Raw genomic sequence first — 26592 nt, 5'->3', positions numbered from 1 at the left:
GTGGAACACAGAATCACACACAGAACAACAGAAGAGGTAAAGGAAACATCAGGTGCCTAAAGAGACGGAAAAGGCTCAGTGGTTAAGGAAGCGATATTTCTCACAAGTTCATGCTTGTCTGACTGTAGTGTGTGCCATGCAGCTGTGTGGGATGGCAGCCACTGATCAGGAATCACCCACCTCGGGGCTGAGGAAGGCTGCCGAGAGAGCCATGCTGACCATCTGAGCTAGTGGTAGCACTAGCTCTGCACTTGTCCTTGTAACCAGAGCCAAAAGTTTTGTGGCCTTTTCATTGTGAAATAATTCTCTGTGTGTCATCAAAACCAAGCTGCAATACCTATTTCTAGTCCCTTTTTAAAGTTCTATAGAAAAGATACGAAGAATTAGCAACCTAGGACCAAGGTGCCAAGCCAGGGTCTTAGAAAATGGACACAGCATGCATCTAGAAATACTGCATTTCAGGGTTACCTTCTAATCTTGGTCAGTCATTTCAAGATTAGTGTCACCTCCTCAGACAGGGGCCAGTTCAAAACATGGCACCCATCCAAGGGCAAACAATCGTGCGCACTCCCCCAGGGGGATGGAGTTCCAGAGAGGCCTCCTCTTGGCAGCACCATCCCTGGTGCTCCCAAGAACCTTTTTCCACACTCTACCAGCAACAGGACCAGCATTGCAGGTAGTTACAGACTTCAGCCCAGGCAGGTGACAGAAATTAACATGTGATGGCTTGGTAGTTAAGAGCAATGGCTGCTCTTCTAGGACCTGGGTTCAAGTCCCAACACCCATGTGGCAGGTCACAACCATCTGTAACTCCAGTTCCAGGAGATCCAAGACCCTCTTCTGACCTCCAGGAGGACCAAGGCAAGCAGATGGTACACAGACACACATGTAGGTAAAACACTCACACACATAAAAAAAATATAAGTAATACATTTCATATTAATGCATACTGCTCTTTTTATGAAAACCTTTAATGAAAAGTGTAAAAATTATTTAAAGGTTTATAGATGTGTATTTCAAGGAAAAGGTTAAAAAGGGTGGCACAGACTCATGATCCCAGTGTCTTGGAAGCTAAGGCCGGAGGATCATGAGTTCAGGGCAGCTTTGCTTGTATACAGAGATACTATCTCAAAAAACCAAACTCAAACAAAAGCCTAAAACAGAAATTTGGGAAAGTGAAAGATGATGTAAGGAAGAGGGTTGAGCATTGTGGGTAACCCCCTGCTTCAGGAGGCTCCCTAGTTATTTCCTGCCAGGTTCCCTTACTTTTGCCCCCTTCTTTTGAGTCAGGGTCTCACTATGTAGACTAAGCTGGCCTCAAACTCACAGAGATCTGGCTCCCTCAGCCTTTCTTCTGATTGGGTTACTGCCATGTTGGATTGGCTTTTTTCACAATTCTTAAATATTTTCATAGCCTTCCTAGAGAAGATTAAGGTCTTTTAAATGCTATATTACACACCTCCTCAAAGAAAAGCTTTTGTTCTGTTTTAGCTTTGCAGACAGGGTCTCACTATGTAAACCAGGCTGGCCTCGAACTTACAGAGATCCGCCTGCCTTTGTCTCTGGAGAGCTGCGATCGAAGGTGCACACCACCATGCCCAATTTCTATTTTTAAAAGTGTGTCTTATGTATTTGATATGCAGCAGATGCTCAATAGATAGAGAAATAAACTGGAGAACAAAGCAGGTAACTTCTGCCTTACTGCAACTCCACTCCCTGAGATAAGCACCCAGGGACACCGCCCCCAGACGTGCACCTACGGAAACTCACCAGTCACACCTGCACACAGACCAGCACGGGCCATACTTGTGGGTTACCTGTTTTATTTGGAGTGGAAAAGCCAAAGCCTTGGGATGCCACGCTCCCACCGCCAGAGCTGAATGTGCCAGCAGGCTTCTGGTCCCCGAAGGAAGAGCTGCCGAACCCTCCAAACGTCTTAGCGCCACTGTTTCCAAAAAGACTAGAGGTATCTAAAGGGATCAAGAATAGGGGTGAGGGAGTTTGAATAGGAGGGACACACATCAGCCGAGTGTCTAGACAAACAGCAACAGTGGTGCAGCCCGGCATGCAGGGGAGCTCCTGATGATGAGCCTGAAAGCACTGACACGCAGGCTCGGGATTTCCTGGTGCAGCTCTACAAGGAGAAAACTAAAGGGCAACAGAGGCCTCACAGCAGCACTCCTAGAGGTCTTGGCCCACCCATCAAAGACAACCATTGGCTTGCCTTCTGGGTTTTCACTTCTCTACAACAAGGCCAGATCTCATCTCTCAGGTCAAACTAGAAGACTCAAAGCCAGAGCAGAGCCTGGCCCAGCCCAGTGCTGCCAGCTGGTGTGCTGGCTGTTGTCTGAGCTGTGCAGTCTGCTGCCACTGCTCCCTGACCTGAGGGGGAGAGGAAAGGGAGAGGGGGAGGGGTCAGGAACAACCCTTATGTCCTTCCATATAGATATTTCGTTTTTTGAGACAGGGTTTTTCTGTGTAGCCGTGGCTGTCCTAGACTTGCTTTATAGACCAGGCTGGCCTCAAACTCACAGAGATCTGCCTGCCTCCGCCTCCCTGAGTGCTGGGATGACAGACGTGCACCACTGCGCCCGGCTTTGGCTGACTGTATTTTGTTGAAATTTATTTGCATTTATGACAGGGCAGAGAGGCTGCCTTGAGATGTGGAAGGAGTACTGCCTGAAGACACAGATCAAATCACTGTCAAATGTATACACTGGTGACAGCCTCATGCCTAACAGAGTTGAGCATGTCACAAGGCAAAAAATACAAACCTGTGCGCAAGTTCAGCTTTCCCCAGCTACCAGGCGTTTCTGGTGTTGGTGACAAGGAATTAGGGTGCATTTACAGTCACTTTCAAAGCCGAGCTGCTGGAAGAGTTGGCCCACCCCAATCCCCTAAGTTCTTGGTCTCGTCACTCTGCTACAGCTCACCCTAATGGGAGCTTGAACCAGATAGTCATGACCGCTGCAGTGCTCCTGAGCTAAGCTGGACAGGGAGTGGTCTCATTCTAGGCACTTGGTGATCTCTCGGTACTACCAAAGCACAGCCACTGCTCTGAAGACCAGAGGGCTGGCTGAGGATCTACTGTTAATCATGTCTGACCCTGAGAGCAAGCTGGATAGAGCCTGCTTTAGCTCCCTTATGGTGGGCACATGCTGTGCTCTGGACAGTGTGCCCTCTCTCAAGGATCCAGGTAAGGCTGCCTGTACTCCTTCACAGCACCACATCCCTCACTTCAGCTTCAGTCTTTTAACCCAACCAGTGCTGCCAACACAGAACTTTAAACAGCAATTTCAAGTACAAGATTAGGGGTGGGAAAAAAAAATGGAAGACTTTTACTGGGACCATACTAGAAAGGTTAATTCCTGTGAAGCTGGAGACCACTTAGAAACCTTCATCCCTTTCTTTCTAAGGACCCTCTGTCAAATAGTCAGTCCCAGAGAGACAGCTGCAGCTCTGCTCACAATAGTGAAGAAATGGAAACAACCCAAGGTCCATCAAGTGAGGACTAGATAAAGAAAACACAGTATATATACTATTCAGCCACAAACAGAATAAATTCCAGTTGTTTGCATCAATATGGATTTGGAGATTGTGTTAAGTGCAGAGAAAGACAAGTACCTCATGACCTCACTTATTTATGGAATCTATAAAAGTTGGTCTATTAGGGGGTGAGAGTAGAATGGTGGCTACCAGAGTCTGATGATACAGGGAAGGGGAAAGGTTGAGTAGTAAGAGCCAACCAGATGGCTTAGTGGGTAAAGGCCCTTGCTGCCAAGCCTTACAACCTGAATTTGATCCCCAGGACCCACATGATAGAAGAGTCAACCCTTGAGAACTGTCCTCTGGCCTGCATGCTTGAGCTGCCATGTGGACATGCCTACCCTACCCACCCCCTCAGATAAAACAAACAGATGAAACAGAGAAACAAACAGGAGGAAGCTGTTCTATTGCACAGGAGGGGACTATGGGTAATGATGTACACAGTCTACTTTTTTTTTTAAGGCTAGAAGCATTTTTTAAAAATGTTTTCACCATTAAGAAATGGTAGATGTTTCAAAAACATTTTTTCCTTGTGGACGTATGTGTAGACACATACACATATATACACATGCACACATGTATAAACAGACATCACATGTGTATACACACATGATATATATGCACATTTTCATATAATTACCTAAAAACAAAGATCCCTTTGTCCCACATTACAGTAGAATAGATTGAGGCTTGCAGCCGGGCCTAGGCTAACCACTGGATAGCTCTGTGACCTCAGGTAAGTGACACCACCCAGGGACAATTCTGACAATCTGTGAAAGACTGCAAAGACTCCCTGCTGCTCTTCACCTTTGGCTTCTTCTACACCTCAACAGAGAGCAGGTGCTCAGGAGAGTAAGGACTTACTTTTAGACCCAGGCTGGCCTTGAACTCAGAGCCAACTTTAGTCTTTGGGACTAAAGGCATGAGCCAACACAACTGGATGCTGGCCCAGCTTTAAAAAACACACTAAATAAATGTGTTGGTGGATGGAGTGTGTTTCACTGTGGAAGAGTCTTCAAGCATGAAGGAATAAGCCAGTAATAAAATATTCGTTGTGGAGTCAGCCAAGGACTAATACTTGGGGATGCTAAAGGCAAGAGCAGCCGGTACCTGCTCTGGCTCCGCCCTGCATGCAGGCCTCGGGTTCCTTTCAGTTTTGTGTATGGCAAAACCTCCAACTATTACATCCCATGTCAAGGTCTGACCCACTCCAAATTAAATGTGACATTAAGAGTCAGGGTCCATCTTTTTGCAGGTCTGATGTCACAGGACATGGGTCCGATGCACTCAGAGGGGCTCTCAGTCTAGAGCCACCAGGCTCTGCTCCAGGACAGCTTTCCCCGGAACAGCCATGGTGGGAGCCTTTTGCCGCTGCAGGCTTGAAACAAATGACCTCCCTGTTCCAACACAAATATCCTTCAGATCCTTGAAGAGAAAAAGCACGTAGAGGACAATACTAACTAAGTGTCAGGATGAGACTTAAGGTGACAATGCACACATGGTGCTGAGTTACAGATGACCTGAGTCTAACCACCTGTCTTTGGCAGTCTCTGGGAATGACAAGACTTCTCAAAAGGACATACACTGGCTACAGTGTTCTCAGATTGTCTCTCTTGGTCATGTTTTCATGCAGCCTGGACCCTAGGCAAAAGGGTTCTGCATAAGAACTGTGGCAAAATAAAAGCAACTTAGAAACATTTGACTTGAGATGGATTTCCTGACCACGGCAAAGAAGACTAGAGGTGGGGATGGGGGATAAGGCAGCAGAGGAGGGCCTGTGTGACAGGTGGGCAGGGAACAAAGGGGACTCAGCTCAGGATCACAACAGTGCTCAGAAGCACCAAATGACTGAGTCACCAGGGAGAAAGGCAGAAAGAGGACAATGCCCTTCCCTAGAGTGCTGCTCAGCCTCTCCACTGCTCTTGCCTTTCACTAAGCCTACACTTTAGTCTCAGGGTTCAACAAAGTTCCTGGTCTCGTTCACTACCAAATCATGTCAAGCAAAACAAAGCAAAACAAAAAACAAAACATTAAGACCTCTAGGCGTCTGGTATGTGGACAAATAGGTATCGCACGACTAGAGTCCTGGTGTGTGGTGCTTTCCCATCCCCCTTAGGTCCACACTCCCTCCAGCAGACTTAAGGCACTGCATGTGTGTACAGGAAGAGATGCTCAAGGCTGACTTGCAGGCACTAGTGCACACCAGCTCAGACTGACCCATGGAAGAAGGCAGTTGACAAGCAAAGATAAACTGGCCGGGAGAGGCATTTTTACAGGGATATGACACATCTAAGCCATTAACAAAACTGGCTGGTAACATGGCCTCACAGAGGATGACCTAAATTTGTGATCGACCCCAATTTCTAACCAGCATGCCAAGTGACTGTGCTGAGTGCTGTGTTTGGCATGTTACATGTATCTGAGCTCTGTATCTGCTGTTTTCTTGCTCTGATCTGAAAGGACTATGTTTTTACAGCATTTGCTACACAGAGCCCTTCAGTCCTGGGGGACAGCTGGTCAAACATTTCCATTACATCAGGATTCTCAGCCCCTGCTTCAGCATGAACCTATTTTTGTTTTGCCTATCTGTTGTTTGACTACAAAACAGTTGTTGAAAATATGATTTCTGAGATCCCTTCACTCTAGGTTCTATATCCCTCCTGGCATAGCCTGGTGACTTAGGAGGGAAGCCCTGATGAACAAGCCTGCTACATGTTAGCAGAGCAGAGACATCAGGACAACCAGTCCTTGATCTATACAGCCAGAAGAGCAAAACTGGGACAGAAAACATTGCTCTTAATTCCACAGACCTCAATGTTATGGAAACGGCCGGGAAAGACAAACACAAGAGTCATCAGTATCTTGTACCGCCCAATACAGCACATTAACTGGAAGCAGTTAAGGTGAGGATGACAAGAACCCAACTTGCAATCGCAGCCACAGCAGCAGTATATACCATCTGATGCTTCCAACCGTGACAGACAGATCAACGCACAACATGAGAAATTAGCTGGAGAAAAAGTGCTAGGAAGTACAGCCTCAGGGGAAAAGGCAGTAAAGGTAAGCGATGACATGCGGGCTCCGGGCAACTGTCAGTGCACTTCAGAGTCAGAGAGCCAGGCGAGCAGAAGTGCTGTGCCAGAGTGGGGCTGCTCATGACTGCTGTCTGCCCGTGTTGCCTTCATGTGGTCTCAGGGTAGGAAATGGAACACACTGGGCCTTGGGAGAGAAGCAGCCTGTCACACTCATCTCTCCCTGCAGCTCTGCTGTCTTTTCATGACTACAGAAGATACCTCACTCAAACAGAGCCATGTGGATACAGCCCCTTGCCAGCTTTACCCCCTTTTGTATTTGTTCCTGAAGCTTTGGTAATAGCACAGGATGCCAGTGGCATCAGAGGATGAACGGGCTGGGAAAAGTCTCACTTACTTGAGGTGGCTGTAGATCCAAAGGCCCCACTGGCCGAGCTGAATGGGTTTTTGTTGGCAGCATCCTGGCTGGGTTTTCCTCCAAGGCCACTGAAGAAACCGCCCCCTCTTGCATTTCCAGACCCAAACACGCTACCACTGGAAGTGGATGACTGCTAAAAAAACAAATGGGGGTGGGAGGAACAGGAAGCAAGAAAGGATGAGAGGTTATATCCTGGCAGGAGAGGCTCACAGCAGGCAGGGATGGAGAAAGCAGGCACACTCTCATCAATTCTGGAAGGAAAACTCCAACAGCCCAGGGAGGCTGATTCTGGAGACTTCCTACAAATCTGAGGTTCTTGGGTTACTGCATTTAGAGTAGGTAGGGGCGCTCAACGCTTTTCCACCATGCTGCCTGCACTGTCTGACCTAACACCAGGGAGAGAGAAATCAAGCAGTGCAGATCCACCAAATGCAAGTTTGAAAGCAGGGAGGAGCTACCGTCTCTTCACATTCCTCTAGTGTCAGCTGAAGTCATCAGCAATAGTAAGTGATTTTCAGGCATTCCTCTCCATTTGTGCACTTGTAATTCACAATGACTTGCCCAGTGCTGCAGAGCAGCCTAAATTAGCCCCGTGGCTGAAGTGATGACCACTGCTGGATTCCATCCAAGCACTCACAGGGTGCTGCTAACTCAGGGCACATGCTGACTCAGAGATGCACCAAGCACTCAGTTTCTGTTTAGAAACTGGTCCTTTTAGGGAGACCAGCTTGAGGTTTAGGGACTGCTCATTAGTTAAGCTGACACCTCCTTGGCTGATAATGCAGAGTAAGACAGGCTTTAGCAAAGGGCAGTGGTGCAGAGGAACAATGGGGGCTGCAAGCTCAGGGGCACAGAGGTGCGGCTCATCCTTCCTGTGAGACAGAAAACTGCCCACTTCAAAGCGGCGGGAAATGAACCCAGCTCTAGAACTGCACCAGAGTGCTTGCCTAGACAGTACATATCCTAAAATTAGAATGATACAGAGATTAGTATGGCTGTGTGCAAGGATGATACTCAAATCTGTGAAATGTTCCTTTCATTTCAAAAAAAAAAGAACTGCAACTGAAAGGCAACTCCTGATCAGAAGGGCTTTGTCAGCACCTCCCAAGCTCGAGAGTGTCTCTGCAAAGCGTGGGGGTCACCACTTAGCCCCGCCCCCAGCACCACCCTCTTCTAGCTACTCTGGACTATCTGCAGATTATCTCCTCACAACCTGTGCCCGTACAGCACTGGGCTGACCCAGTGTTTACAAGCTAAGCTAAGGGAGGTACCCTTGGCCCCTCTCAATCTTGGGGTCCAATGACCCCTTCAAAGGGGTCACTTGAGATCATTGGAAAATACAGGTATTTACATTGAATAGTAGAAAAATTGGTTACAAAATAATTTTGCAGTTTTGGGGGTCACCAAGACGTATGAAAGGGTCGCAGCATTGGGAAAGTTGAGAAGCACTGCTCTAGCCCTTCTCAGTTTCAACCTGTCTTGATGAAGTTACACACCGAAGGTATTTATTACAAGGAGAGTCATCCAGGATTATCTCTTTGCAGCTGGCTTATTCTGCTTTGCCCAAGTTATGTGCAGCATGAATCAGAACTGCACTTCTTTTTATGGCCAAGTACTATTCCACTGATGGACAGTCCACATGTCATCTATCATTTGTCCGCTGACTGACACAGGTGCTTCGCCTACAATGACCGCTGGCATAAGCATCTGCTGGAGGTCCTTTTTTTTTCAATTCCTTTGGTTATAACCTTGCCAAAACTGCTGGGTCATGCGGCAGTGGTTTTAGTCCATGGAGCAGCCTCAAGCTACAGTCCACAGTGCACAGTTATACAGAACCACAGCAATGAAGGAAGGTTTGACTCTCCATGTTCTCAACAACGTAGCAAGTATTATCTGATTGATGGATTTTTCGAGACAGGGTTTCTCTGTGTGGTCCTGGCTGTCCTATAACTGCTCTAAAGACCAGGATGGCCTCCTGAGTGCTGGAATTAAAGGTCTGGCCCAGCACCACCTAGCTTACTGGATTTTAATTTTCCCAAAGTTTTATGTACTCTTTGTCTTTCCACATGTTCACTGGTCATTCATGCTGCTGCCAGCAGCTATTTCTCACTCTTTAGCAAGGCCCTTCTTCCATGTCCAAGCTTCTGACCTACCATGCTCACCTGTAGCCCCCAACTCTCTGGAACCAGTTCAACAGGCTGCCTGCCTCCTTCCCTCCTTTATGAAAAACAAGCTTTAAAGCCCAGCGTCACTCCCTGCCCAGATACTCTTCTGGAGCAACAAAGGCCGTGTGAGGAGACAATGAAGCTTCCTTGGGGTTCTAAGCAAAGATCTTGGGAGGCTCTGCAGCAGTTGTTCTCAACCTGGGGGTCGTGGCCATTTGGGGGGTGGCATATCAAATATCATGCATATCAGATATTTATGATTCATAACAGGAGAAAAATTACAGTTACAACAGTTATGAAGTAGCAACAAAATAACTTTATGGTTGGAGGTCACTACAACATGAGGAACTATTAAAAGGTTGCATTAGGAGGGTTGAGAACCCCTGACCTACAGCCTCAGGCCAGCCTCCATAATCAGACCAGAACACACAAAGGCCAGATGTAGGTGTTCTGCCGTGAGAATCAGAGCCAACAAGTGACAAAGCCATGAGCCTTCTGGTCATTCTGGCTCCCAGCCTCCCGTTGCTCGGCAGTCACTACGGCTACTGTGGCACAGAGGCAAGCCAGCCCACTCTGCCAATCTGAGGTCACGAATGGCCAGAATTACTAATTTTACTCATTGGTATGAAGTGATATGTCTTGAAGCCCTTAGAGTGTTGTTTACACCATCTGGAGTTTCATGATGTTCTTTAGTGTGAGGGAATGATTTCTACATCCTTTCACATCTTGGCCAGTCAGGTTTTCTGAGGACTACTCCCCACCAGCTAAAAACCAATTCATTTCAACAATATCTCTGTCAGTCACAGTCCTAGGCCCAGGGAATGTGGCAGTAAACATAAAAGGCTCTTGTGAGATAGGAAAAGTGGGCAAATACAACACGTGTCTGTGTCAGTCCCTGGCATCGGCTCCAACTGCGTGCTTCCAGAGCTGGGTCCACTGAGCTTGGACTACAGAACCTTCCTTACTCATGCAGCCAGCCACCTGCATGGTGATAGTATTTGCGTTGCTTTAGTTTTAGGCTACTAGAAACCCATTGTGACCAATACGCTACTGCTAAACCACAGTCCCAGAAACTTCTAATCCTGTAACTTACTCATCAAGCCTAAAAACTTTATTTAAACTTCATTTAAACTGTGATTCTCCTGCCTCAGCATCCTAAATAGATGGGATTAGAGGCTTGCACAGTAACACTCGGCTGAACAAATGATAATTCTTCTTTTGAATATAAAAGTTTTGAAGGCTATTTTATTTATACACTCATGTGTGCACCACATGGGGAGAAGAGTCTTGGGAACTGGTTCTCCTTCTACTATGTAGGTTCCAGGGACCACACTCAGGCCATTAGGCCACACCCTAATGAGCCCTCTTGCTGGCCCCAATTACATTTCTCTTGTAACGTGAGATATATGCGCAAAGAGCAATTCTAGGTAGTTCCTTCATGTCTGTGTGCAAAGCTAGGGGTTGACGTTGCGTGCTTTCAATAGCTTCTCCATTCTTTTATATTTTAAACAGGGTCTCACTGAATCTGGATTTCACTCATTGGCTAGGCTTGCTGGTCAGGAAGCCCTGGAAAGCTTCCTGCCTCTGCTTTCTCAGGGCTGGAGTCACAGGCGAGCACCATCACCTAGCTTTTTGCTTGTAGATGTGGATGCTGGGAATCCACACTCCCGGATGCTCATGCCTGACAAGCACGTTAGCTGGTGAGCAGCTCCCCCGTCCCTCTGACTTTTGCAGTCTTATTGGTATATGTGTCTGGTTCTGATTTGTATTACTCATGAGATTGAACACCTTTATGTCTGTTAGTTATCTATCCTTTATTAAACAATTACATTTACTTGTGTATGTGTCACGACAAGCATGTGGAGATTAAAAGACAAATTTAGTGGGGTCAATTCTCTCGTTCTATCATGTGGGTTCCAAAGATTGCACAACCTGGTCTTAAACTTGCAGAAATCTTCCCACCTCCACTTCCTGAGTGCTGGGATGACAGGTAATGGGCTGTCATGTCTATTTTCTTTTTTTTAACTGTGGTAAAATGAAACATTTAAGTTACCAATTCAGTTCTTCCCAACTTTGTGTGTGTGAGACCACAGCATACATGTGAAGGTCAGGACAATTTGCAGGAGTTAGCTCTCTTTCCATCTCTTGATTCCTGGGGCTCAAACTCAGGTCACCAGCCTGTTACTTCTGAGCTACACTGCAAGTCACAGTTCAGTCAAGCTTGACTCTGAACTTGTCTTGTGATCTTCCTGGCTTGTCCTCCTGAGTGCTGGAGCGGCAGGCTCAGGTTATGTTATGCCTGGCTCAAGCCGTGATAATACTGTACAACAGCACTGTTTTCTTTTCTAATTGTCTATTTTTTTGTTTGTTTGTTTTTGTTTTCCAAGACAGGTTTCTTTGTGTAGAACAGGCTGGCCTTGAACACATAGAAATCTGCCTGCTTCTGCCTCCTGAGTACTGGGATTAAAGGCATGGGCCACTACTGCCTGCCTTTTTTTTTTTTTTTTTCTTCAAGAGAGGGTTTTTACTCTGTAGTCTTGGCTGTCCTGGAACTTGCTCTATAGACCAGGCTGGCCTTGAACTCACAGAGATCCACCTGCCTCTACCTCCTGAACGCTGGACCACCGTACCAGCTTCCCAGCCCCCTTTGAAATACTATTTATAAGGTGTGTGTATGTGTGCATGCGTATACATACCTCTGCTCTCACCATCCATCACATCAGCCCTAATCTTTTTGTTAAGTTCAAACTTTCCATAGGAAAGGCTCAATGAATTCTGACATATGATTATCACCCTGTGAGCCCAATGCTCTAATCAGCACACTCAGTGCTTATGGAGCTCCCCCCAATACCTCACACACAAGAGCCCTAAAAGTGACTGCTACTGGAACTGTTGTCACCTCAGGTGATGATGCCCGTCCTTGACAGTTTGAGGGTAAGTACTGTGGCAGTCGGCTTCCCTCTCCGTATATCACTGCAGGCGTGCGTGCCTCCAATTTGTTCTGTTAGGAGCAGCGCACTGTACCCTGCTGCTCTTTCTCCTGTTTCCCTCTTTCTTTTTTTTGAGACAGGTGTGACCTTGGCTGTCCTAGAACCCACTCTGTAAACCAGGCTGGCCTTGAACTCTGAGATCTGCCTGCCTCTGCCTACTAGGTTGGTATTAAAGGCATGTGCCACCACGGCCAGGCTGCTTTGTCTTTTTTTGCTAGAAGAAAACAGCACAAACTTGTCTGCTCTGCATCTTCTGAGAGGCGGGTTGCTTCCTGGCTTTTTTACAGATGCAGGGCTAAGACTGTTTTCATCCCTGTCTTTGCTGGACAAAAGGCCTCACTTACTCCTCTTGGTTACATACTCAGAACACATCTGCTAGGCCAGAAGAGGTTATATCTGTTCAGCTGTTAATGTCAATTATTACGTTCCCCCCATATGTATGTATATATACATATACAGATAGATAGATACACACATACACACATACACACACACACACACACACACACACACACACACACAGGAGTTCTATTTGGTCCTTTTAAAATTGCTCTGACACTTCTTAGAATTTCTCATTCTTACTGGAATTTTCAAGATTCTCTTACATCTTTTAAACACGTAAAACAGAGGTGTCTAATGGAAGGGTCTGTAAATGGACTTCTTCTGATGTTCCCTTTGCTCCTGTTGAGAGAGCCTTCTAATTGATCTGCCTGTGGGAAAGTGTTCTTAGGGATAACTTAAGGCATGGAGTGAAGGGTTTCTAAACTACAATACTGTGCTTTTCTTGCCATACTGGGTCATCAAAGCACTTGTACAGGGCAAGCACCATGAATCTGGAGCCGGTCCCTTCCCGACTCTCCACTCTGTACAAACCTTGGTTTCTGTCCATTTACCATGGGAGCTACTGACTACAAATACCCTGGTTTTCTCAAACTAGCGAATGTGCTCAGGAAGCAACTGGCTCCTGGGCTCCACTTGCCTTGTCTAGGTCCCCACCTTTCCCACTTCCCCACCTTGGCTTGGTATGTTACTTTAGTACTGCTTTTAAAAATAGGATTTCTGGTGCCAGGTGTGGTGGCGCACACCTTTGAGCACTCAGGAAAGCAGAGGCAGGCTGATCTCTGTGAGTTCAAGGCCAGCCTGGTCTACAAAGTGAGTCCAGGGCAACCAAGGCTACATAGAGAAACTCTGTCTCAAAAGAAAAAAACAAAACAAAACCCCCAAACCAACCAACCGGAAAACCAAAAACCAAATCAAAACAAAACCAAACCAATAAAATAAAACAAAACCAACAAAACAAAACAATCACAAAAGAGTATTTGCTGGGCTTAGTGATGCACAATTATAATCCCAGGACTCAGGGAGGCAGAGGCGGGCTGAGTTCAAGGCCAGCCTGGAAATCCAGTCCAGGAAAGCCAAGGCTACATAGAGAGAAACCTGCCTCAAAAGCAAACAAACAAAACAAACAAAAACAAAAAAACAAGAGAGATGCCTCAGCAGTTGAGCACTTGCTATTCTTTCGGAGGACCCAGGTTCAATTCCCAGCACGTGGCCATCTGTAACTCCAGTTCCAGGGCACCTGATACCCTCCCATAGACATACGTGCAGGCAAAACACCAATGCACAAGGAAAAAAAAAAAAAAGAACAAAAACAAACAAACAAAAAACCAACCCCCCTCCAAACCCAAACATCAACAAAACTCATAAAAAAAAAAGGGTGTCTGCTGGGCAATGGTGGCTCATGCCTTAATGCCTTAATCCCTGTACTCAGAAGGCAGAGACAGAAAGAGCTCTGTGAGTTTGAGACCAGGCTGGTGTACAAAGTGAATTCCAGGACAGCCAGTACTGTTACACAGAGAAACCCTGTCTTGAAAAAGAAAAAAAAAAGGGGGGGGGTCCATATTTTAAAAAGCATTCCCCACCATTCTTGGTAGGCTTCTATTCCCAGAGATCACCTCTCTCTTCTAAGAACATTAATGAAGGTGGAGCCCATCTCCAAAGAGGGAAAGAGGGAAAGAAAAGCTCCGGAGGATGTGTAAGAAACCCATCACGCCCACCACCACATGTGTTCACTGTGGCCTCATGAGCTCACAGTCATCTCACTTGTCTTCTGAAGACCACTGCGAGGATGCTGTGCTCGGCACAGCTGGTGGTCTCTGACTCTCTCTCAGACCCCACTGTCCTTTTATTTTAAATGAGGACAGTAACAGCACTTCCCTATGCAGTAGTCAACCTGATTTTATGAGTTACTTCAATGAAGCACCAAAACTCTGCTTGGCCCAAGTGCCACAGCTCAGGCCACCAGGAGGCCTTGGGACTACAGAGAGCTCAGCACAGGGCCAGATGCTGTATTCTCTGCTACAGTCTTCTTCCTAAACAATCACTTTAAATCTGAAAACTATGATAACAAAATGCTGGGCTTGGTGGCACAGGTCTGAAATTCCAGCTACTTAGGAGGCTGAGGCAGGAGAATTGCAAGTAAAGGCCAGTCTGGGAAACATAAACCTGGTTTCAAAATAAAAGCAAAAACAAAAACAACAAAAAAAGAGGGGACATGGGGGAATTCGGGATGTAGTTCAGTGGTAGAGTACTTGTAAGGCCCTAGATTCAGTCCCTATAAAAATAAATAAGTAAAAACCACCCTTAGCACAATAGCTGTATAAAAAAAAAACCCAAAACAACAAACCAAAAAACCACAGCTGAGAGGCAGCTTTAGTCTGCTAGTCTGTGGATTACAGTAAGCCTTGACCTAAGAGAACAGGTAGGTAGACAGAGCCCAGATAAGAGCTTTCTCTCAGAATACTGTCAAAGAATAACCGATACACTGGTGATTCTTTTTTAGTCTGCCGTAGAATCTTCATCCTAAAGGCATCCAAGGCCTGGTTAAGAACTATATGTGGAACAAGGAGTGGTAGTGTGAGGCCAGCCTGGTCTACAGTACAGAGTGAGTTCCAGGACAGCCAGGGGCTACACAGAGAAATCCTGTCTGGAAAGAATCCCCTCCCTCCCAGAGAACTGCATGTGGTTGTTTGCTAACCTGGATCCTGAGCATGAACTGAGTCTATTACATTGGGGAAAACTTGATAGATGCTGACACAAATAGCAACAACCATGCATACTTACCTGGCCAAAGACTGATCCACCAGTACTGGCTGCTTGACCAAACACAGAACCAGTATTACTAGACCCAAAACCTGTAAGACACAAAGACAAAGGTTCAGTTTGGACAAATCTTTAACATGAAAATTAAAACCAAACCAAACAATCCACAGCATTTAGATGTGCTATGGACACTGGGAGTAAGAGTCATCACTGGACTTATGCAGCAGTGACCTTACACCTGCATGCTACAATACTAACCCGCCAGAGAGGGTGTGCCTATTCATGCAACAGTGGCATGGATGTTATGGAAGGAACCAGTCACTTTTTGAGTAGATTTGAGACCTACTCCACATGGGGAATTCATTCCTGCCACTGTAAACAACCTGGTCAAAAGCCCAGGCTAGGAAGGCTGTTACTGTTGTTCTGCTAAATAAACAGGTCCAATTTTCCTTCTAAATACTCGTACTTACACCCAGAGATTAATGCTGCTCTCACTCTGGGTCAGAGAAGCTTCTGCAGTGAGCATTACTCAATGAAGTGACTCCTAACCGCACTGGGACTGACTGTTGAGTGCTCTACCCTGAGCTGGAATTAAGGCTCCACCAACACCATGGAAGATGGAGGAAGAGAGTGTAAAGAATTTAAGAGCAGGACAATTGGAAGGAACAGTGTGAAACTGTTTCCTAAACATGACATGGCTGCTGTGCTCAGGAACTCACAGCAGCAATGGTTACCTGACTGCTAACAGTCCAGAATGGCAGGGGAGAAACACATAAAAACCTACCCCTAGTTGAGGAGCTACTGGTGTTAATGGCTACTGGAGGAGGGGAGTCATCTTTCTTCAGATGTGTAGCTATGGGGAAGTTGTCCAGTAAACAACCCCATGTCCATGCTCACAAAAACAGCCTAACCAAACTATCAAACTTAAGTCAGTCACTAAAAGAAAAAAAAAAGAAAAAAGAAACAGAAAGCAAAAGGGAATTGTGCTGGGAAGAAGGGCTCTAGATGGAGGAGGATAAGATGGGGGGGTTATGTGTAATTCTGGTCAAAATGCATTATACACACACAGGCATGCACAAAATGGCAATATATATATTAACAAATGTTTCCCCACTGAGGAAATGGAAAAAATTCTATGTAAGCACAGTTGTTCCTTGGTATACACATGGGATCAGTTTTAGATCCTTAAGGGTACCCCTTCAGAAACAAAATCTGAGGATGCACCAGTCTCTTTCATGACATGTTGTGGTGTTTGTGTAGAGCCACGTGTCCTGTCCCACATGTCTGTCATCTTGGTGCACTTCTGGTGCACTGCAGTCCGCTGGAGAGATTATGTAAACTAGCTGCTACTCTGTACTGCTGACGGATAACGTTAAGAAAAAGTGTAACCATTAGTATAGATTATTCAATCCATAGCGGGCCACATAGGTACAGAACCCACACATGTGGGGGCCCAACTGCAAGGCTTTACTTCACTGCTAGTACTTTAAAGTGATGTAAGTTATGAAGTACCCAGGATTGAAGTCTTCTTTCCTACCAGGTGGTGGGAGCTGGCAGGGTGGCACACCCTCATAATCTTGGCTAACAAGAGTACTTCCCAGTGACCTGATCTACACTCAAGCACTGCAATCCACCAGGGTAGAGTATCTTCCTGCCAGGTACAACCGTGAGGCAAGCGAGGCAAGACTCTGAGGAGAGGAGTTTGGGGGAGGGAGGTGGAGTCTCCCATTCACTTCTGGATCGGATTAGATAGGTGAGTGCAGACAAGTGTTAATTCCTCAACTAGGCCTCAGGAACTTCCCATCCATGCACTATGTATGTTTGAACAAGACCCCTTTGGAGGTTCCAAATTTGGAGAGCTGGTTTGCTGACGCTTGCAGGCTTCATGCTCAGGACAAGCAGTGTCAGACGTTTGCTCTCCTAAGTCTCAGGCCTCCTCCTTGCCCAATGGGACTGCGGCATCATGTCCATCATCCAAAGGGGTCATTTGTCTGCACAGCCTCAGGGCAGGAGGGACTCCGAGCTGTTTCTCTTCCTACTGTGTCCTTAGAGTATTATATTTAATACTCACTAAAAGAAGGAAATCATTTCTTTTATTAAGCTACAAATTGTTTCAAATAAATTATCACTGAAGAAATGAATCAGCAATTACTTTCAATCCTGCCTACCAAGAAATCATTGATCTTTTTTTTAATCCCTGATGCCTAACTGCTAAAGAATTACTCCCTCCCTTCTTTTGTTGTTTTGTTCTTCAAGACTGGGTTACTATGTGCAGCCCTGACTGCCCTAGACCTCACTCTGTAGACCAGGCTATCCTTGAACTCAGAGCTCCACCTGCTTCTGCTGGCATTAAAGGTGTGTGCCACTGTGCCCGGCAAGAATTACTTTTCATAAGAGGACCACCAGAAAGCCAAACTTAGAGCACATCTCTTCATTATCATGCTTACTGGTAACTTTTAAAAGCAAAACCAGATGCTAAGATTAGATACAGAAAAATAGTAAAATGTGTGTTCAGGTGTTTGTTTAATTGCTACTCAAGTAGCAGTATGCCCACTTCTCAAAAGGAAGATGTCATCAAAAGAAATAAAAATTACCCACAGAGCAATTCACGAAATGGGAAGGCCTGGATCTTCCTACTCTATCACCTGCACCATCTCCTACGAGGCCAGCTTGCCTGAATCTGACAGTTTTAAGGCCTCTAAAGTGCCTTCCAAATTAAAAAACAAACAAACAAACAAACAAAACCAATTGTAACTAAGAGTTAAATTATTTGCTGTGGCCTTCAGTAAAAAGGTATACATATTTTTTAACCTGTGAAATTGGTAGTCTTCTGGCCAGCAAAGTAGAGAGCTTGCTGAGGAAGATTAGAGCAGCCCCGAGCCACAGGGAGCAGCCAGGACAAGGCAAATGCTGACCATGAGGGCACCAAGTGCCCGCCTTTGTCTTGGATATTAGTTTTTGTTTCTTTTCTTTCTTTCACATTTTTAAATTTTGTGCTTCTGAGACAGGATTTCATGTAGGCTGGGATGAATCTGAATGTATTCTGTAGTCAAGAACTTTGAACTCCTGATTCTCCTGCCTCTACCCTCTAAGCTGGGATTACAGGTTTGCACCACAACACCCAGCTCCTCTCTTTTAATTCCAAAAACAGCAGAGGTTCGTTACAAACGTTTTAAACAGCACAGAAGAGAACAAAGTCAAAATGTTCTGCAAATTCTTACCCGAGGCTTGACAAAAGCTAAACCCTGAAGGTGCTGCTGTAGAGGTAGTGGCCGAGGTGCCACCAAACACAGAGCCTGCCTGCCCAAAGCCAGGGCTCTGACCAAAAGCAGGAGGGTTGTTTTGACCAAACAGTGTCCCTCCTGTATTGGTGGAAGCCTGTCCAAATGAGAAGGAACCGGGGCTACTGGTACTTGAAGCAGCTCCAAAGACATTCGCACTAGTAGATGTGGGGGCAGAGGAGACAGACTGGCCGAAAACAGGCCCAGAGCTGAACCCAGGCTGGCTGAAGGAGAAGCCGCTCGCGGGGCTGCTTGTTGCTTGCCCAAAGGCTGGAGCCTGACCAAATGCTGTTTGTCCAAAGACTGTAGGAGCTGAAGCACCAAATGCAGGGCTGCCAAACCCTGAGCTGCTGGCCTGCGGGGTGGCCGTGGCTGTGCTGGTTATGCTTGTTGCCACTTGCCCAAACATGGGGGTGGCAGAGGGTGCAGTGGCGGTGTTACTGGAGAGCTGGCTGAACGCTGAGCTACAACTGGCAGCAGGTGGCTGTGTGAAGACTGAGGAGCCAGAAGTGGCAGTCCCAAACACGGCTGTCTCTGTGGCAGAGGCTGGGGCACTGCTGGAGACTGTGCTGGAGGTGCTGGGGCTACTCGACGCTTCAATGGCTGCTGAGCCTGCTCCTGGGAGGACAGCTGCTGCAACAGCAGCCTGCCCAGGCCCTGCGAAGGTAGAAGCAGGAGATGCTGCCTCTGTCTTGCCGTCAGGACCCCCTGGGGCTACTGGTGTGGTCTCCGTGGATGCCGCAAGGCTGGCAGCAGATGCTGGGGTGCTGGGGCTGCTTTCTGAGGTCTGAACAAGGGCAGGTTCTTTTTTGAGAGAGTCAGAAGGCTGCACAGAAGCCTGGGGAGGCTGGGTTGACTGTGGCTGTACTGGAAGTGAGGGTGTTGATGCAGAGCCTTCACTGTGGCCTGACTTCTCAGGCGCGGCTGGTGGTGTGGTCTCCTCTGTGCTCTTACCAGAGGACACAGGCAGAGAAGTTGATGTTGAACTAAGGAGGCCACCAAATGACAAGGTGGGGAAAGATGCTGAAAGGGAAGGGGCAACTGAGGTCGATGTTGGGGCAGCTGATGACACTGAACTACTACTAGTTTGTTGGTTTCCAAATGAGAAATTAGGTTTGCCACCAGCCAGAGAAGCCCCACCAAAACTGAAGATCCCAGAAGGTCCTGTACTGGTAAGGGGCAAACTGCCAAAGACAGCTGCCGAGGAACTGCTGGTGTTCACATTTGGAGCCGAGATTGGTGCTGCTGTGGCAGGGGTCACTGAGGACGTCGCAGTGGGCTCCACAGGTTTCCCTAATACTGAAGTGCTAGGAAAGCTAAACCCTGAGGGCTTGGCTGGCTGGCCTCCAGCTAGGTTTGTGGAGGAGGCCTTACTAACTGGCTTTGTAGCATCCTCAGCTTGGCCAACACGCAGTCCTGAGAAGCTCCCCAGCGTCTCTCCAGCTAGAGAACTTGGGAACAGAAGCTCTCCCAGCTTGGACGGTGGAGTTTCCAATTTGCTTGAGGCGGTAGACACAGTAACTGCAGAAGGAGCGACAGGTCTGCTGCTGGACGGGGCAGAGTCTCCTGGAGGAGCAGGCGTTACAGAAGTGCTGGCAGCCGATGTGGCTCCTGCGAGAGGGGAGTTTCCGGGAATGGTCTCACTAAAAGGTTTGCTTCCCCCACCAAATGAGAATGGCTCTAGCTGGTTTGACTCTTTACTGGGGGGTGCTGTCCCTAGTGAGAAAAAGAAACCAGGAAAAGAATTAGATTAGGCAAAATATGATTCACCACAGTTCCACTCTCTGCATTTCTAAGACAATCTCTCTCCTCTCTTCAGCCAGGGAAGAAGTGTGTGGTTCCAATGGCAGAGCTCTCTGGAAAGGACAGGAAAATTAGCCCTACAGAGTCAGCTCTCAGGTAGAAAGGAATGAAGGTTTTTTTAATGATCATTATGTCACAACAAACACATGACATCCAGGATATATGAAATGGACAAACTATCCCAGAGAAAAGTAAAATAGCACCTACCTATGCTACTTTCTCAACTGCTCTCAGTACAGTGCTTCAGGTACTGGCTTTCCTTACACCCTGGGATCAGCTAGTCTATGGGTAATCCTGATAGGCCAAGAGGACCCAGACTGGAAGCTCTTCAGTGTTTAAGGTAACAGAGTATTGATCCACACATGATAATTTTTATTACAATTAAGGTGTTTTCTAGGGTTCTGCTGAGTATGGCATTTTATTACTGGTGATATTGTTTATGGCTTTTGGGTTGTTATCTACGATTATACCGATTCAGAGTTGATACAGGATTACTATGGCATCTTATCCCTACTTTTATTTCCTTATGAACTGGACAATGGTTTTGTTCTTCTTCACGCTTTCCTATTTCTGAGTTGACTTTTACACTACCAAGTGAGTGAGCCAGAGTGGGGACGTGGCTTAACGCCCTCTAAACTCCTCCCCCCCAAAAACAAAACACAAACCCAAACAAAAACACCCCCAAACAACAAACAAACGAACAAAAAACATCCAAAACCAGAACTCAAATACTGACAGTTTGTACAGTACCGTGAACACAGTGTTCCTAAATTGAGAAAGAAACTGGAGAGAGGCTACTCCTTGGAATACGGGTCAGCTAACTTGACGGATGTAATGGCAAACAAGAGACCTCACTTCGAACAAGGTGGAAGGCAGGACTGAGACTCTAAGGTCATCCTATGTCTTCCACACAAGCACCATGGCACATGCATGCTTGGACTTGCACACAACCACATGAGCTCTCTCTCTCTCTCTCACACACACATACACAAACACAGAGTGACAAAGCAAGAGAGAGACAGAGAGCAAGTGCTGGGAGAAGGTGAGCCACATTGAAGTAGGCAGAGGTGGAAGTGTTAGGGCTATCGCCAGACCGGCATTGGAGTGTCTGCTATGCTTTCAGTGCCCCGGTCCCCATCTGACTATCAGAAAAGCCCCTTCTGACTAGGAAACTTTAGTACTTGAGTGCATAGAGAAAGCACCAGGCAATTTGTTAGCTGAGCATGGCAGCTATGACTATAGTCCTAGGTACTTAGAGGACGCTAAGACAGGAAAGACCACCTGTGCCCAGTCAGGAGTTTGAGGCAAGAATAAGTAACAGTGACACCATGTCTCATGATAAAATTTATAAAAGAGATTTGTTAAACACAAAGCTTTAGGCTTAATTTCTAGCACATACACAGAAAAGGTTTGTTGAGGAAAAAACTAAAGATGATTGATGTATTATTTATCACATGCATATCCAGAAATACACTAAGTGAGAGTAGGCAGACTATTAAAGTGTGTCAAAGCCATGGGACAGAATTATGAGCCACTAACATGACAGCCCTGACCCTAGGACAGGGTTTGTCTATGCCTGGCAGGCGCTCGCACTGCACTCCATCTGCACCCCTCTTTCTACTTTTATTTTTATTAATTACGGTTTATTCAGTTTGTATCCCCCCTGTAGCTCCCTCTCTCCTTCCCTCTTCCTCACCCTTTCCCCTCCCCCAGTCCACTGATAGGGGAGGTCCTCCTCCTCCCCTTCCTTCTGATCCTAGTCTATCGGGTCTCATCAGGAGTGGTTGCATTGTCTTCCTCTGTGGCCTGGTAAGGCTGCTCCCCCCTCAGGGGGAAGTGATCAAAGAGCAGGCCAATCAGTTCATGTCAGAGATAGTCCCTGTTTCCATTACTATGGAACCCACTTGGACACTGAACTGCTTTGGGCTACATCTGTGCAGGCATTCCAGGCTCTTTTTACTTTTTATGTAGAGGCAGTCCAGTGCTAAGTTGCCCAGAATGGCCTTGACTGACTATAGCCTAGACAGTTTTTAAGCCTCCTACCTCAGCCTCCAGGTAGCTGGGATTATAAATCTGTGTCCACCACACCCAGCAAAGGTGACAGATGTTAGGTTAAATGAAAACTAGCTAAAGGCAAAACTCTGCAAAAGAAATGTAGCAGGACTACAGTGGCCTCAGAGGATGGGACATGTGACTCTAAACTCCACTGTGCATTTTGTATCTTGCAGTTTCCTAAAAGAAGCATGTCATAGTAAAGGCTTCCTTTTAAATAAGACAAAAATATATTTAATTACTTAGACAGAACTTGGGGGAACTTGACAAAAAAACGTTCTCGTCTGGGTGGGTCTGGAGTTACGACTTGAGGTAATAGATCCCCAACACATGTCTGTGGACCAGTGTTTGAGAAGGGCCAGTTTTGGTCTTCTACTTCATGGAAATATGTCCACCTCATTTGGGACAAAGTCGCATGTTAACATTAGAATGTTACAGCAAAGGAGTCTCTGCTCAGAAGTACTTTCCCTGTTCATAACCGTGCAAACAGTCTGATCTCCTTTCATAACATGTTCTATAAGAAATATTACACTGAAACTTTTATTTTGTGCGTGTATATGTGTGCATGTCACAAAGCATGTGGCTAGCAGAGGGCAACTTTTAGGGGTCAGTTCTCTCTTTCCACCATGTGAGTTCCAGTTATCACATTGAGGCACTCAGTTTGGCACAGGCGCTGGACCTCTCAGCAGCCTACTAGGTTCTAGACCAAATATTCTGCTGTTGCCCTGCTGCTATAACTTAAAGCCAGGGCCTCCTGAGTCCTGGGAAGATGCTCTACCACTGAGCACTCTCAGCCCTTTAACGTGTCTCTAATGTATAGCATCACTAGCAACCTGATTGTACAAATTGTCAGCAAGACTCACACAGAGTTACAATGTCATGAACATACACACATGATCTTTCCTCCAATGAGCACTTTGCAACATGGGGACTGTACCTGGTGCAGCAGTGAAGCTAGAAGATGGTGTCGGTGTGATTGTCCCAAAAGTAAAGGGCCTGAGGAGTAAAAAAAGAGGAGTTAAAAAGGAACAAACCTAGAACATCACCTTCTAAATATTCTTCCTTATAGCTCATTCAGTCTGTCCTTCAAGAATTTACATCTATCGAACAGCAACAGCAGAGTTAAAATACCCATCTCAGAGGCAGTAAAGTCACCCCAGCATTTCTGAGCAGGACAGACTTTGAGGAGAGGAGGCAGGAAGGAGCAGTAGCAGGAAGGCTTTGGCTGGATGGCTGGGCTTTCCACAGGAGGCCTGGGGAGCGACTTATTTTAAGAAAAGTGAAGTTGCAACGGTAAAAAAAAAAAAAAAAAAAAACCCTCTAAGAATATACAGGAGAAGACACTTGCCTAGTGAGTGGAAGGCAAGTCTGCAAGGTAGCAGAAGGGAGAACAGGGAGAATCCCTGGGCGTCCACCCCAGGTCAAGGAGCATGTAAGAAAAGCTGCTGTGCTGAGAAATGCAGAAGCGCAAAGCAACAGATTACAAACTGCAGCAAGAGCAGTACACTTTCAAGTTAACTCTAAAACACAGGGCACCAAGCCTATGGAATACAGCAAATAACGGCAGGGTTCAGGTTTATCATCTGTTGTTGCCATCCTCAAATGGACAAAGACCTCCTAAGGATATGTTGCACATTTTTTAATCGCATTAAAAAGCAAACACCCTTCTTCTTTATTGACTGGCCTCAACCTTAGCAAAGAAATTTTGTCAAATAGGACAGGCTATTGGCTCTCTGACCCAAATCTTTCCAGTTTCCTTTACAAACTGGAAGAACACTATCACTTTAGAGACATGAAGATGAATTATATTTCTAAAGGATAGAGTAATCCTTGGTCTTCATCTACTCTTTAAATTTTGCTTCAGTTATCCCTGGGAGGTACACCAACAGAAAGCATCCCTCTTCTAGGTAGTTTTAGCATCCTCTTCTCACATTAGGCTGAAGCATGCTCAGAGACACATGACCCGGAGGAAATGGAGTGCAGTTAGGGGAGCCCAAGCACAGAGGTGGACAGCAAAAGCACTAGGGGCTGTTCCAACAGAGAAGCCTTTCCGCAGCGTCTAGTGTGCCAGCAGGTTTGGATGGCAGTTACACTCTGATCCTGGCCAGCCAGGAAGGGCCAGCTTCAGCAACTTGCCTGGCTTTTACCACACTACCAAGAAAACGGACACTCTCAGTCCTCAGTGAATAAAGGACTTGACTTAGAAAAGTCTTTTTGGGGCTGAAGAGATGGCTCAGAGGTTAAGAGCACTGGCTGTTCTTCTAAAGGTTCTGAGTTTAATTCCCAGCAGCCACATGGTGGCTCACAACCATCTATGATGAGATCTGGTGCCCTCTTCTGGCCTGCAGGCACATATGCAGGGAGAACACTATATATAATAAATAAATCTTAAAAAAATTTTTTTTCGTTCTATCAAACCGATTCTCAGATCTACCCACGTGGCTGTCACTATTTCTTGAAAACAGGTTGCCCTTGTGGGTTATCCTACAAGCACAGCCTTGGAAGGTGGAGGCAGGAGGCTCAGAAGTTTAAGGCCATCCTTGGCTACACAGCAAATTTGAGGCCAACCTGAGCTAAACGAGTCTCTGTCGAGGCTCCACCCCCTATCATCTATTTACAAATCAGAATTTCAGAATGGTTACTGTCTTTCACTGCATCCTCTGTACAGGTTGAAATCCAACTCAGTGCCACTCCAGGGTCATACTGACCAAGCACTAAGTGGCGTGACAGACCAGATGACCCACAGAAGAAAGTGAGGTTCAAGAGTAAATACGGTAACAACTGTGAACCACAAAGAACAAATACATTCATGCTGGAATAGCAACAGCTGCCACTGTCTGCAGGTGTACTGCCAGAGCTCAGGCTTGTGTGCATGTGGCTGACAGTGACCTAGTACAAACAAGTTCCCCAACTGACCCTGACGGGGCAAATGAGAAAGGCTTGTTGAGCTGTCCCACAGCAGATGAAGTCGAGGTTGCAGCTGATTCTGTCTTGGCTGTCCCCGGACCTGAAAAAAAAAAAATAAGGACAGTCTGAAAGTCTGATAGGAGTGCTGTAATTCCCTACAGCTCAGCTGTGTGAGCCACAGCCCCAGTTTTCAGAACCTCCTGAGTGTCCTGTGACAAGCCTCAGCCAAGGGGAGTCGGCATGTCGCCTGCCTCGTGCTCAAGGTCTTAGTCTTGCGCTTTGGTTCTATCAGTGTTGACGCCAAATCAAGGCATGCCACACTCTCCTTCCAGAAAGGACGGCAACCTTCATGAGGCCTAAATCCAGAGTTGGGGATGAAGTTCTCTGACCAACCGACTGGCAAATGCCTTTCATATAATGTAGGGAGAAAATTCGGAGATAATAAAGCAAGTTAGCATTTCTGAACAGTGGCTTCAGAGCTGCTTAGACCTACTTATCCATACATTTCTACCTTTTCCACAGTTTTTCAATTCAGCAAATAGCACTTTTGTTTCTTTTCTTTTTTAGCTAGAGATAACAGACACTTGCTACATACATTCACTCTAGAAGTAGACACTAAGGGAAGTGGCCATGAGTCCCATGTTAAGCATCACTGAATACTGAAACGCAATGTGGGTTGGAGACACATGCTCAGTGCAGCCCTGCCCATAACTGTGAAATGTAAGGAGAATCTGAATTGTCTGCAGGGTATGCTAAGATGGAAGCCCAGACAGCCATTACATTAGTAAGGCGGATCTGCCAGGAACAGGAAAAGGATGTTCAGCTGTAATGGGGCTGGAAGAGTGGGCAAACATTACCAAAACACACACAGGAAATGCCTGCTGGTGTTTCAAACAAAGAAGTGGGCTGTAGAGATAGTCCAGAAGGGAAAGGTACTTGCTTTCAAGATTGAAAAACTGAGCTGGATCCCTGGGACCCACATGGTGAAAGGAGGATAACTACCGTCAGAGGAAGGTTGTTTTGTTTTTTCGAGACAGGTTTCTCTGTGGAGCCTTGGCTGTCCTGGACTCACTTTGTAGACCATGTTGGCCTTGAACTCACAGAGATCCTCTACCTCTGCCTCCCTAGTACTGGGATAAAGGTGTGTGCCACCGCTGCCTGGCATGAGGAACACTGAGTTTCAGATCAGAAGGGTCTGGAGGATAGAGAAAAGAAGTGATTGAGTGGCTGGCAGCCGTTATGAGAAGCGAACAGCTGCTGTGTGGTGTTCAATCTCTACCTGAATATGCTGTGAAT

General features: G+C 46.4%; 1 protein-coding gene and 1 non-coding gene across 4 annotated transcripts in view; one reads left to right on the top strand and one right to left on the bottom strand.

Annotated features, from left to right (window-relative positions):
- Nup214 (nucleoporin 214) overlaps nucleotides 1–26592 on the bottom strand; it is a 77889-nt gene that overhangs the window by 6713 nt on the left and 44584 nt on the right. For 2 of the 3 annotated variants that reach the window (XM_021654929.2, XM_021655005.2), the window contains exons 27-32: nucleotides 25306–25396; nucleotides 23327–23385; nucleotides 18475–20250; nucleotides 15275–15345; nucleotides 6976–7129; nucleotides 1818–1970 (exon numbers count right to left, since the gene is read on the bottom strand). In XM_021654929.2, the coding sequence (XP_021510604.2) occupies nucleotides 1818–1970; nucleotides 6976–7129; nucleotides 15275–15345; nucleotides 18475–20250; nucleotides 23327–23385; nucleotides 25306–25396 (2304 nt within the window). The remainder of the gene's footprint in view (nucleotides 1–1817; nucleotides 1971–6975; nucleotides 7130–15274; nucleotides 15346–18474; nucleotides 20251–23326; nucleotides 23386–25305; nucleotides 25397–26592) is intronic. The other variant, XM_021655084.2, reaches the window with a different exon arrangement.
- LOC132656078 (U6 spliceosomal RNA) lies at nucleotides 7936–8038 on the top strand. Its single transcript, XR_009594023.1, has one exon. It is a non-coding gene; the product is annotated as a U6 spliceosomal RNA (small nuclear RNA).

Source organism: Meriones unguiculatus, chromosome 8, assembly GCF_030254825.1.
Source record: "Meriones unguiculatus strain TT.TT164.6M chromosome 8, Bangor_MerUng_6.1, whole genome shotgun sequence".
NCBI classification, from domain to species: domain Eukaryota; kingdom Metazoa; phylum Chordata; class Mammalia; order Rodentia; family Muridae; genus Meriones; species Meriones unguiculatus.
Note: the sequence above shows the minus strand (reverse complement) of the source record. Positions and strands in the feature narration are given on the sequence as shown.